We start from the raw sequence: 13,870 nt of genomic DNA, 5'->3' as shown, positions 1-13,870 counted from the left end.
TTCATTATTTTCATTCCACATTCGCATGGAGAGCAGCTCTTGATTTCTCAATTTCTCCAACAGTTTTGCTCCCTCTCACCGAAACTGAAATCTGCTCCAGCTCCAGCAGCATCCCTCTGTTCGACGGAATGATTCATCACTGATGACAATGATGACAAAGATGATTATCACTCACCAGCTACCAAATGATGGTGCACTCTCGCGCTCTCGTGGATCGAGAGGACCCTCTTCTGGATGGGTAACGCACGGGAGGATCTGCTTTCGGCGCACGGAGATGCTACCGATGCTCTCAGTTGCAACCGACACTTCGCGTATGCTAGCCGGTGTGCCGCTTCGCCGTCAGATATCCGTTCCGAACACATTGTGTTATCCTTCCGTGTGCTTTCGTGTGTGTCGTCTTCGTCCTCGTCCTCGTCGTCGTCGTCGGTGTCCACACGGCTGCACAAGATGGTTTGATGGTTTGAGACGCAGAGGAAGCAAAAGTACCACGCCCCAAGAGTACCTTGGAGTTTCCTTTCTGCGAGATTTTGTCACCAACGGATGGTGCCTTCCTAGTTGAGTCACATCGGGAAGCATAAATAAATCATGAATGTTGGAAAGCATGCTCGACTGCGGGTAACAGTTGTCACTTGCAGGTTGTAAATTTTTGTTTCACTTGGTGGGGGCGAGATAGGAAGCGAACTAAATTGTGTGACTGGTGAAACAAATAGAAAAAAGCTTTAATTTTTTTTCCTTCCGAACGGAATAACAACTGGAAGCGTCTTCTTAAGCTCAATGTGAATACTGTGATATACGAGCGATGAGTTCCATCGCGGTGATGATTTTCGAGTGAAGCGGTTAAACAGCAACGAAATCAACAACAGCAATGGTTCGCTGGTGTGATCCTAGGATTTTACTCTGCATTGTTGTGCTTCTTCTGGTGGAAGGTAAGAATGGTTGCCCCTTTTTTTTATCCATCACCCAGACGCGAACGAGATTCTCGTCCCAGAACGCGATGGAGAATGCTCTAACATTGTTAATATTCAGATGGTGTGTTTGTCCGACCGCCATTCACACATGTTAGGATAACCGGAAGAGTCCTTCCTTGAAAGTGTCGTCTGGGCGAGGGTTTTGGGGCCGAACGCCCACGCAAGCCACACGCATTAACTTGGTGCGAACGAGGAGTGGAATGGAAGGACATACAAGGATTAGCACTTTTTTTTTCGTCTCCAGTGGGACAGATCTTAGCCGTTGTTTTCTTACATTCGTTTGTGCGTTCGTTTGTTTTTCTTGACACCACAGCCGGTCGACATCGATAAGTGCGGTTAAAGTGATAGGGGAAGCAGATAATAACGTCATTGAAGAAAAGGGGAAATTTGCGTAATTTCCTGTGGAATTGAGCCAGACGGTAGAACGGTCTGAATGGAGGAAATTGTCGGTACGTGTTTCCCCAAATGCGAACACCGAGGTTATTTCATTTGGCAGAGGGAATGAATGGTTAAGATGTTACTTTGTCGGGGCGTATTATAAGTTTGGATGCCGCAGTGGGCGTTGGGAACAAGGGGAGATTTGGACGATTATTTGGCTTTGGAAGAATTGCGCAGTGATAAACAATTATTTCGGTCAATCGATTAGATTGTTCTCGTAGAAGATAATGATGGTGACGACAATCGAATTTGTTGGAAAAAATGACAGAGGACAGAGAAACGCAATGATTTTTTATCATTTATTTATTTTACCAGTTTTCTCAATTTACGTCGAGGGAACTGAATCGTATTCGTAAAAAAATCAAATCAACTAAAATTTAGAAAGATATAATTTTGTTTTTTCCGAGAAATATTTTGTTTTTTTCTTTCGTTTTTTGCGAATTTTGTCAAATATATCCTTATAAAAAACATTCTGAACTTCTTGAGCGATCCTCGATCTTTTTACAGCAGACCGAAATTATTCAAATCAACTTTTTATGAAAAAATATAAATGATACGACGGATACCACAACATTGATAACGCAGGACTACAACAATATTTAATTTGATTCGCTTAAAGTTTCTCGTCTCTTGAAGCTAAGAAGGGCAATCACTATCAACTTTCTCATAGCTTTTAGGTAGATTTTATACACAGATAACCCATAACATCCTAGGCACACCACTATTATTCCAAATTTTCAATAAAAAAAAACACAACACTATCGTAACCACCTCAAACTACTTTTGTCAACGCATTATGAAAACATCATTGTGTGCATGGCAGTCAAAAGAACACTAGCACCCTCCACCGCCGACTGCATAAAAACCGACGCGGTATATCGTTTTTAAGCTGATAACTAAATCCCACCGTAGCTTAAGGGGGTAGTACACTATTTTTTTTATCCCTTTTGTTTATTTTAGGCTCATTAGCATTTTAGCTGTAACAGAGCCGAATTTTAATCGTGTACATGTCTCATATTTATCATATCTATAATTAGCACATTACACAGTTGCCATTTTTCGGCGTTAGAGTATTCTCTTCTATACCATTGCAAATGGTACACATTTACACAGTAGCCATTTGGGCGTAAGAGTTTTTCTATCTGTTCTTCCATTATCCAGTTAAGACTGGACAGCGGAGACAGTCGTTGATCCATTGTTGAGTTATTTATAGAACAGCAGCCCGATGTTTCTTGCAGAACAGAGCAGTTGTATGGATGAATCGATCTTATTTCGACCGTGGATCGATCTCCATCGCTGATGATTGTTGCGTGGACGTAGTTATTCTGTAACAACACAAAGATGGTCAATGGGGGCCCTGAGTTTTGAACTCACGATCGATCGCTTACTAAGCGAACGCGCAACCAATGTGGCTACGGAGACCCCCTAGTACACTATGAACACCATTAAAAATATAAAATATAAGAAATACACGATTTTTTTTCAACGAGAGGTCTCCTGAATAGCTGCAACCGGTTTGTTGCACCCTTGCAGCCAAAACCTTGTAAACTGGTGGGAGTTCTACAAGTTTGTGTAGTGGACCGATTTCAACCAATTTTTTTATATGATCTTGAATATATTTGAATATATTTTGTCATCGTACGTAGGATTTTTTCAAAATATTGACATTTTTGCCTTAAAAATCAAGACAAAAACATTCACCAAAATGTTATTTTGTAGAATATCGAAAAAAACATACATGCGATTACAGGAAATTTAGTGAAGAATCTGGAAAAATGGAATTTCATCAAAATCGAATGGATTGTTCCGGAGGTAGAACTCGCACCATTTTGAAAAACATGGTTTCGAAAAAAAGGAGTTCTAAATATTAGATACATTTGTTTCGTGTATTGTACATCGTATCTTGAATCTGCAATCCCTGGATCATAAAACTGTCCTTCAACGCTTAAAAGGTGATCTTCCTGTCACTTTTCTGTAATCAAATTGGACTTGCGGACTTCTCCAGTTGCTTTTAACATCTGCACATCTACTCGTTCGATTAGTTAAATTCCGCAGAAATTGTTGCACTCCGGTCCAATTTCAAGCTTAAGTTAAGTTCTTTCATCATATCCAAAATGCCCTGTAGACCATCATTGAAGTTACAGTTTTCTATATTTGCTGCAATTTCCAAAACTTTTGACTTCTGGTTGTATGCATCAATTTGCAAATCGACAGCTCTGGTCACGATAGTAAGCGGAGTTGTTCGAATCTTTGATCGACAAATGCACAATTCAAAAATCAATCTAGATATATTCATCCATCATATTGTTTGATAGCATTGGTAGCCAGGAGGATATCAGCTTAAGCAGAGACTTAGGTCCACTAATTGGCTTGTAACTTTGGAACGAAACGTCGGGCAAACCTGGGAGACAAAAACTATAGTAAAGTAGACATCCCAGAGTACGATTTAAGCCAGAAATATATTTTTCATTTTTTTTTTCAAGTTTCCATAGTGTACCACCCCCTTAGGACATGTTTCATTCACAACATACTATCGACCCTCGGAAAGCATTTTGCTCTCGAACTTGCTCTCATTTCGAGTAAAACCGCTGTGTGTGATATCAGCATTAAGGAAGACTGATAACTGCTCGTTGGCTGAAGTGAGACTAGGGGAAGTGGAGGCATAGTGGTAACCCTAAGGAATATGTCCATTTCCAGCGCCCACATACCGATTTAATTCTCGTTTCTCGAAGAATATTATAGTTTAACTCATTGTTCTTCAAGATAGCAGACGGATTTTATTATAAAAATTCAAAATAGTACACCTTTCATGATTAGAAAAAAAGGTGAAAAATCGAACTTTTGTTTTGCTTGGAGGTAAAGGTGTCACCTAGTGGGGGCAAAGTGGTCACCCGCCCATATCAAGCTAAATGGGATAGATTTATGCGTTTTTTCGTCCAAAATTGTTCAAATCATATTTATTATAGTAGGTACATGCATGAAATAAGCTTGGCCTATTCACCTAGAGTCTCAATTTAAATTTTCTCTTGCATACAAAAGCGTGGTGAGAGACACATAACGTTCCGCATAACGAGGCTTGGTTTAGTTGGAGTGGCATACTTTTCCAGGGTCAAAGCCACAAAAGGATCTTCTTCAAGAGCAGAATGTGATGCGGTATATCAGCTTTAGTAAACAGAACATTGTAAGTTGTTATTCACCTATGACCACTTTACTCACAAACATGAAAATAATGTCTATGCTAATTAATCGCTAAGATTAAACAAAATATCTGTTCACCTCTCCTAGAATATGTGAACAGTCGTCCAAACTGATGACTTGTCCAACATATCAGATTGAATAAACTAAATTTCACGAGAAATACCTTAGATACCATGCGCACAGAACTACGGCCGAATGGCTATCGAGAGAGTAATTTCTGTTTTTATTTATATTTTGACATGCGACAGCTCTACTGAAGTACAGGGTGACTCAAAAGTCATTAAATTCTTCAAACATAAGGTGACTATCAATACGGCATCTACAGTCAATAGTTATACTACCAAACAAGCAGGTAACCACTTTGCCCCCCATGACCAATTTGCCACCACTACCCCTACAATAGAAATTGATTAGTTGGAGTTTTCTCTTTTAGTAACTTCAAGGCTACAAGCTCATTCGCCTCCATCCTTGAAGAAGACTGTCAATGAAGATTCGTGGGATTGACGATCACTCACATAGTAAGAGGACGCGCAACCACTTGGCTACGAAGTTCCCCTCTATTGTCATTGAGGAAAGCCACGTTGGCTCGCCGGATGGAGCAAGACTATGTCTTGCCCGTTGCAGAAAGTTGTAAATGGGCGAAGCATAGGCTGCCACATTTGCTCTATCCTACTACGGATATGACAAATTGAAATGTTGAAATGCAAATGCAGTCATAGAGCAAACACTGCATTTGCATTTCAAGCGAGCGGCTTACGTTCCTCGTTGCTACATAAGTTTATCGTTATTGGCGGCATGGACAGAAAATCACAGAATGTATAATGTATATAGAATATACATTTGTTAAACTCAGCACAAACAGACAAAATAATGTATCCCAAAAAAATAAAGATGAAACTCCATTGATTATACCATGTATACATGTACAAAGGGTGAGATTTTCAATGCAATCAACTTTGTTTGTTTTGATTTCAACACCTCAAAACCCATAACAAAATGTCCACTCTCATTTAACCAATCCACTTTTATTTAGCACACTAGAGGAGAAATAGAAAAAAAAACTGATCCAACATTTTTGGAGTCATTCTGAGTCTTTTTTTTTCGGTGGATATTTTTTCACGAAATGCTGTAAAAGGAACACTTTCGCCAAGAATATCTTAGTTTAATAACTTTTTGATAGATTAAAATATAGTTGCAGGCATTTTAATAGGTTGTACAAATATAACAAACACTTTGGAGAAATCTACATAAGTTTTCTAACTTAAAATGAACTGCGGTGTCCCAATTCTTGATTCATAGATGAATCAATCATAAATGGATCATTCTAATTCATACCAAGGTTTTTTTTTGTATTTTAACGTTTCTTTCATTACATGGTGACCTTTTTTTAGATTACTGGATTATGTTCTTATTGATAGGGTGATTCATCCATATATTTTTCCTTTCTCCCTTCGCTTGAATTCATTATCGTTGCTCGCTGTTTCGCAGATTGCCTCTCACAATCGATCAGCATTCCTCACTTCACTTTAGTTCCGGGGTTTTGGTTCGATCCTGCTACTTGGGAACTACTGGGACGCAATTGTCATTGTACCACTGTTTGGTCTAATTTGAATAGTGATAGTAAAGTCGGGTTATCGAAGGCAAAGGCAGCAACCACTATTGAAGGCAATTCTTTTTATAGATTTACAGTACGTTTCATCATTCATAACGACGCAATTTTATTTAGTCAGAGCTTCCTCGAGCGTTTTCTTGCCTCCAGGTTTTGACGTAGGACTACGTCTTTCATTTCTATACCGGGGTGTAAAATCAAAGTTTCGAAAACGAAAGCGTTACGCCGGAGACCGAGATTTTGAGCGTTAATAGCTCATAAACAGCTGAACGAAATGGTATGATTAACACTTCATTCTAAAGATAAAATGTCTACGCGTTATATACTTGTTACTTTTTGATCCAAAAACTTGTTTCAATAGTCTTAAAATTGCTTTCAAAACAGGCTATTGAAATCACCAATCGGTATATAAGCGAGCGCCACTCGAAAATTCACTCAGTTATAATTGAACAGTGATTGGAGCATGTTGTCGCTGTTGTGATGAAGCTCTTCGTTTATCATGAAAGCGAGGATGAACGTTGTCACCAAGAGCCTGTTTGTGCACCTTAGGCCGAAAGGGAATCCATCAGGAGGAGAGTGATGCCACAAACGGTTCCGCTTGAAACATCGGAGCAGCCAACACACACACATACACGCGCGGAACTATTTTCGTTTGGATGCCATTCAGCATCGAGAAATTTCAGGAAAGATGCAATCGTTGTTGAAAAATAATCTGAGAACTGAAAAATACATTCATGCGAAAGAGTTCATTTTAATGTTTTCTATCCATGTAACACTGCGACCAAATATTTTTCAATTAAGTGCTATTAACAGGTGGTTATTGAGTTAGCATTAACCACTGGTGGGCTTCGAGTATCGAGGAAAATTAGGAAAGAACTAATCGTTGCTGAAAAATACTCTGTCAGTTCCCCTGGGAATTTAAAATTACATTGATGAGAAAGAGTTTATTCTAATGTTTTCTATCCATATAACAATGCAACCAAATACATTTGGTTTTGTAATTTTTCAATTGATCGCAATTAACAGGAAAGCTTCTGAAAATTATTCTTTTTCGGCGAGGAATCAAGGGATCGAGGGATTCATTACCTAGCCTGACCTGACCTGAAAGACATGCAGTTTGTTTGGAACTGTGAGGGAGGGCAGAAAAGCCAGGAGGCAGGAGGCAGGAGAAGAAAAGAAGGTGACCAAGAGAGTATCAGCACCGAAAAACGGTTCCGATTGAGACATCGGAGCAGCCGCCACACACACACATACACGCGCGGAAATATTTTTGTTTGGTTGCCTTCCAGCATCGAGAAGATTCCGGAAAGATATTATCGTTGCTGAAAAATAATCTGCCAGATCCCTTGGGAATTGAAAATTACATTCAAGCGAAAGAGTTTATTTTAACGTTTTCTATCCATATAATACTGCGACCAAATACAATTGATTTTGTGGTTTTTCAATCATGTGCAATTAACAGGTGGTTATCGAGTTAGCATTAACCACTGGTGGTGGACTTCGTGAAGAATCCGGAAAGATATTGCTGCTGCAAAATAATCTGACAGTTCCTCTTGGCATTGAAAATAACATGCAAGCGAAAGAGCTCTCGTTTTCGAAGTGCCTCAAATATTCATTTGGTCATTCATTCAGAATGGATTCAGATTCAACTTCAAACAAATGATCACTGAATCAACGATAGTCCTACGTCACCATTGCAGTTATACCATAGATATAACCCACTTCCTGTTTTTTTTGCGCGTTTCGGCCCGGTACAAGTTGAGCCTTGAAACTCCTTAAACCCAGCTTCCCTTCTAGGCTTCCTGGACATAGGACATCATACACCTAAGAGTTGGGATAATTCAACAGTCTTTTTATACAGGATACAGTTGTGAAGCTCCCAAATTAGTGGATTAAAGTAACATTTTAGAAGTGAAAAACTTCAAAGTTTGTGGTTTTTAGGATGTCACTCTTAATTTTATCCAATCATATATATATTCTTATGGATTCGGAAACTACTGAACCGATCAACATGAAAATTGGTATGTAGAGGTTTTTGGGGCCGGGAAGATTTTCGTGATAGTTTGAGACCCCTCCCCCCTCTCTAAGGGGGACTACCATACAAATTAAACACAAATTTCTGCATTACTCGTGAATCAATCATGCAAATGAAACGAAATTTTTCATGTTGAGGTTTTAGGGTGCAATAAATGTTTCTATGATGGTTAGAATCTCCACCCCCCGCTCTTAGGTGGAGTGCCATAAAAATGAAACACAAATTTCTGCATTACTCGAGAATTAATGTAGCAAATGTAACCAAATTTGGCATATGGATGTTTTAGGGTGCAATCAATGTTTTTACGGTGAGAACTAAGGGGGAGCTGCCAAACAAACGAAAGAAAAATTTCTGCATAATCCGAAAACTGATCAAGCAAATGGAGCTAAAATTGTCATGCGAATGTTTTAGGGGACACGAAACGTTTCCATGGTGAATAGACACTCCTCCCCTTTCTCTGAGGGGGGAGAGGGGTGCTGCCATACAAATGAAACATACATTTCTGCATAATTCAAGAACTAATTAAGCAAACTGAACCAAATTTGGCATGTGGAGGTTTTAGGGGGCAATAAACATTTCTAAAGTGGTTCAACACTCCTCCCACCTTTCTGATAGGGGGGGGAATGTTTCTATGATGGTATGACACCTCCCCCTCCTCTGGAATTGAGAGGGGATCCCATAAAAATATTACACATATTTCAACCAAAAATATTCTAACCAAACATGACAATTGAAAATTTTCGGAAAACTCTGAAGGAAAAAGGGAAAACTCGGAAAATGAAATTCCCATATATTCTACAATTACATAGTGATTAGTGCTGTTAGTCCATTTGATGTTTGCGCTAGCGAAATTGATCTTTATTCGAAACTGGAAATGGATTTTAATGTGATGAAACGCACTCCTATATCTTCTTCTATCTATACCAATAAAAAAGTATCGCCGAATGTGTTGATAAGAGCAGAACTCGAGGAAGGAATTGTCCGATTCAGGGCTGTCTTTATTCTATCATATTTTCTGTATAAAACATTTATTCCATGTAACGGAGAAACATGTTATTTGTGGTTGTGGTTGAAAAATCTTGAACGAGAATTGTGCCTGAAAATAATCTGTTATCATATTGATGAGTTTTGGTAGTACTACTAGGAATTCTATAGTACAGGTCGGACTCGATTATCCGGAGTGTTAATTTTTTTTGCACTCCGGATAATCGAATTCTCCGGATAATCGAGTCAAAACAATTTTTTTTTCTTTATTTGTATGTATTTTTCGTTTTTTGAAAATAAAAGAGGAATTTGATTTTTGATTCATCCCCTTAAAGTCAGAAAACACCTTTCTCACATGAAAACAATTAATTTATCCAGATTCTCTCAGGAGGTGATAGACGATCATATTTAATGAAAAAAATCCTCCTACGCATATGTTCGAATTTCAACAATGACAGTGTTACAGAACTTTTTTTTTTGTTTCAGACTCTGTTGCTTCATACTGGCTATACATTAAATAGTACGCTACGGAAGACGATTCTGATGCTTCATTTGAAAGATGAGAAAATTTAGTACAGTATATAGTAGTACAACAACTAAATTGGTGAATTTTAATAACATTTTGGAAGTGAAATACTTAAAAGTTAATAATTTTGAATGTGTTATTATTTATTTTGTCCTAAAAATTTATATTAAACTAGATTGTTTCTATCAATTAAAATGAAGTTCTTCAACAGCTCCACAATTTGTTCTTTGACGCACAACTTCTATCTTTCTTAATTTGGCTGCAATATCAATATAAACAATTCCTGGTGAAAATTCAAGCAAAATCTTCAAAAACCGCGACTTTAACCCCACTGTACATGTAATAGCCACTTAAACTTCACCTTAACGTTGAAAGGTTACATTTCTTCATGAAATAAGTCATATTTGAACTATAAAAAAAAAATTTTTTCCAAACTGAATATAATCGAGTCCCAAAATGGAATATAATCGAATCACATATAATCGAGTCTGTATATAATCGAGTCCGACCTGCACTGTATTCTATTAGTCAAATCATTTCATTTGATACCAATATTGACGGGATTGCAAAAAATACATAGTCGACCATTTTTTTGCGGCGGTCAAGTTGAATTTTTTAAGATCATGGAATACGTAGTTTTGTAATGACAGTAGAATTAAATGTATGTTCCAAATTTCAGATCAATCATTCAACAGGAACGGGTTCAAGTTTCTATAAATATGAGACAATCCAACAAACATTCAAACATACATAGATGCACGTTAAGCTGAATGGACCTTTCAAAAAGTAATTAGTTGTTTGGGGACTGCGGCCATCTTGAAATTGGATTTTTCATTATCTGCTATGTTCTACTAGTCGAGAACTTTCTTTTGATTCATTTTTGGCCATTTTCCATAAATAACTGTGTTCTACTAGTCAAGCTCTTTCATTTGATACTCATATTGATGGGGTAATCCGCCATTTTGTAGTGGCCGCCATCTTGGATTTGCATTTTTCATAAATAACTGCGTTCTACTAGTCAAGCCCTTTCATTTGATACCCATATTAGCTATTCAACATAGAATTATTATACAAATTATTCAAAATTTCCGAAAATCAAAAATAAAACACTCCGGATAATCGAGTCTAAAATTCCGGATAATCGAATCCCAATCAATGAACAGTTCTGCGATTTGACCCATGAACTTGCTCATAGTAAGAAAACGTGAATGTTAGAAGGTATTGATATCAAAGAACAAATTTTGGGCGGGATGAAGATTGCCGGGTCAGCTAGTGTTTAGTAAATAAAAACGTAAACGACACAACGAAATTACTTTTTTATTAATTCGTTCATTTTTACAGGCTCTGCTATATAAGTTTTAAGGAGCCGAATTCTTAACTATATTTTTATCTATCTATATATATATATATATATATATATATATATATATATATATATATATATATATATATATATATATATATATATCGTGTCACAATGTTCGTGGTCGAACTCCTTCAAAACGGCTCGACCGATTTTTATGAAATTATGCTCAAAAAACTTGGTAGGGATGAGAATAGGTCGTAAACTATATATGATACCGCTATGATACCGATTACCGTATGTTTAATATCAAATAGGGTGGGATTTTTCTGAAAATACTTTTTTTGTATTTTTTCAGCCTAAATTAGTTAGAAAAATGCATGTAACCTTCAATTTTCAGTGCCATCACCTATTTTTAATAGCGATTTCAGTATTTTGGTATAAACTATGTCCAAATAATTGACCCGTAGTTTTCCAAACAGAACAAATATATATTTGCGTTGTTCAATGACACATGGCTACGTCCGCTTCATCGAACTATCATCCACACATGCTCCAGTAACATAAGTTCGACTAAAACCAGATGCATCGTCCGCGAACTGGAAGCCTTTTTGAACGAGCACAATCAATTATTTAAATTCTGCATGTATGACAATGCTCGGATTCCAAGGTGACAACCAATCATCAATTCTGATAAAACAACTGGAGAACATGTGTGTAGATGCGCATGTTGTTAAATACCTTGCTGGAATCCTGGTAGAAGACTGCACAGCGACTCGAGTAATCTTGATTCGAAGAAGAAACAATCTGGAGTTCGTCGTTGGCACACATCTTCTTCTTCAATGATACTAACGTTCCTAAAGTTCCTTACGTTCGCTGTCTGATCGTAAAATTACTTGCGAACGGTAGAGAGGTAGAGAGCGAACGACTACGATTCCTACGACACAATAAACAGTGAGGAAAAATACATTCACTTGCGAGACGCTATCATGAGCAACGTCGACCCTGCCTTTGCTATTACCATCACGTTTGTTCAAACAAAACAAAGACTTCGATGACCAGTTACAACATCAACCCGATCGCCATATTATATAATCGTGCTGTGCAAATATAGCAACCTTGAAACGCAATTCGATATAGATATCATTGAGCTTCGTGTTTCGTGTTCCGTTCGGAAATGGAAGACAACAATTATAATGAAAATAGATCCTACCGAAAAAAATGAAAATATGCTCTATTATGAATTCTATGTAACAGAATAACACATTCTCTGCAAATGGGGAAAAATCTTGAACGAGAATTGTCTCTGATAATGATTTCATATTATGAATAAAGTTTTTGCATAAATGCATGGAGATTTATAGAAAAATAGTTAAGTTAGCGTCAGGACTATGTCCCTATAGTATGTAAACAACATCGAGTAATAATTTCCATTCAATTTTCAACAATTTAAAATTGTTTTTGAGTCTGCTAATGATGGATTGTGAGTGACTGTACGATACTGTTACCACAAACATGATTCATGGCCCGATGTTGATCTAAAACTTTAATCGCCTTGATGAAAAATGTACAAAGCGTTTTCCCAAAGATTTCACCAACGACACGAACTCAAGCGTAGGCGGATGTCCAATATATCAACGGAGAAGTACTGATAATGGCGGACAACCATTCACAAATATCAACAACGCAGCACTGACATTCACAATCGTTGCTGAGCAAAACATTCAATGCTCATACTAATGAGCATTGGATGAATTGAGTTCTGCAAATCAATGAAGAGCAATAAATACAACTGCAAGTCCATGAACAAATGAAGCAATATGGCTTTGTTTCAAATTCAGAATACCGATGTGAATTCTCTTCGATGAAATGACAACGACGGATAAATGCGCTACCAAATTCGTCGGTACATCAGCTCCAATGAAGTTGTCTGGCGTATCTTTGGTTTTCCAATTTATAAACGGGTTCCAGCAGTTATAAACTTAGCCGTCCATTTTGAAAACAGCAAACGTATATTTTTCACCAAATAATGTTTATGGCAAAACAACGTTTACCGGGTCAGCTAGTAACTATATATAAACAATTTCTTAATTCTATGGTTAGTAAGGTAGAAAACCGATTACTCGCGGTTGACTCGAGGGTTACATTTCTTCTCGGAAGGGTGACATTTTGACGTAGAACTACGTCTTTCAGGAATGGTGCCAAATCAGAAAACAGGTCACATTTTTATGAAATAAAGTTAACGTTAATAACTATTTTCATTGTGAACGAATTCTCATTATTTGCATACCAATCGAATCGGAAATTCTCTAAGATTTGTGCTATACATTACAATTCGCTAATCTCTAAACGGTTTAAATTCATGAAAACTGGAAGATCTTCCTTTTTTACCATACATTTGTTCTGCCGATTTGTGTGCCAACCCTACCCGTATTTCAAACGCTTATTACTCGAACATTTCTTAACAGATCGAAAAAGATTTTTGCATCAATTGATAGGAAATATTTCTACGCTATCTATCACAGTTGATAAAGTTTTATTTTTCATGAAATGAACAATTGAATAAGTGTAAAATTTCTAGCGTTATCTAAACGTCCTAACTGCCAAGGGTTGATTGGCCCGATTTACGGTTTCCCCAACACAGACTTCAAAATCGATGTACCTGTGGAAATCCGCTTTGCAAATATAAAGGGTGTGTCACATCAAATTGCATCACGGAAAAAACGCTGTAGAAATTTAATTTTTAGGAATTATATCTTCAGCTTTCGCTTATAATCAGATAAGAGTGTATAGATCACGTTGGCCATGC

At 37.4% G+C, this 13,870-nt stretch overlaps 1 protein-coding gene across 1 annotated transcript in view; it reads left to right on the top strand.

The window, feature by feature from the left end:
- The first annotated feature begins 304 nt into the window (after positions 1 to 304).
- Positions 305 to 13,870, top strand: part of LOC129762994 (uncharacterized) — a 140,385-nt gene continuing 126,819 nt past the window's right edge. Inside the window, exon 1 of the mRNA XM_055761666.1 lies at positions 305 to 926. Within this exon, the coding sequence (XP_055617641.1) occupies positions 866 to 926 (61 nt within the window). The 5' untranslated portion in view covers positions 305 to 865. The remainder of the gene's footprint in view (positions 927 to 13,870) is intronic.

Source organism: Toxorhynchites rutilus, chromosome 1 (genome assembly GCF_029784135.1).
Source record: "Toxorhynchites rutilus septentrionalis strain SRP chromosome 1, ASM2978413v1, whole genome shotgun sequence".
Taxonomy (NCBI): Eukaryota; Metazoa; Arthropoda; class Insecta; order Diptera; family Culicidae; genus Toxorhynchites; species Toxorhynchites rutilus.
Note: the sequence above shows the minus strand (reverse complement) of the source record. Positions and strands in the feature narration are given on the sequence as shown.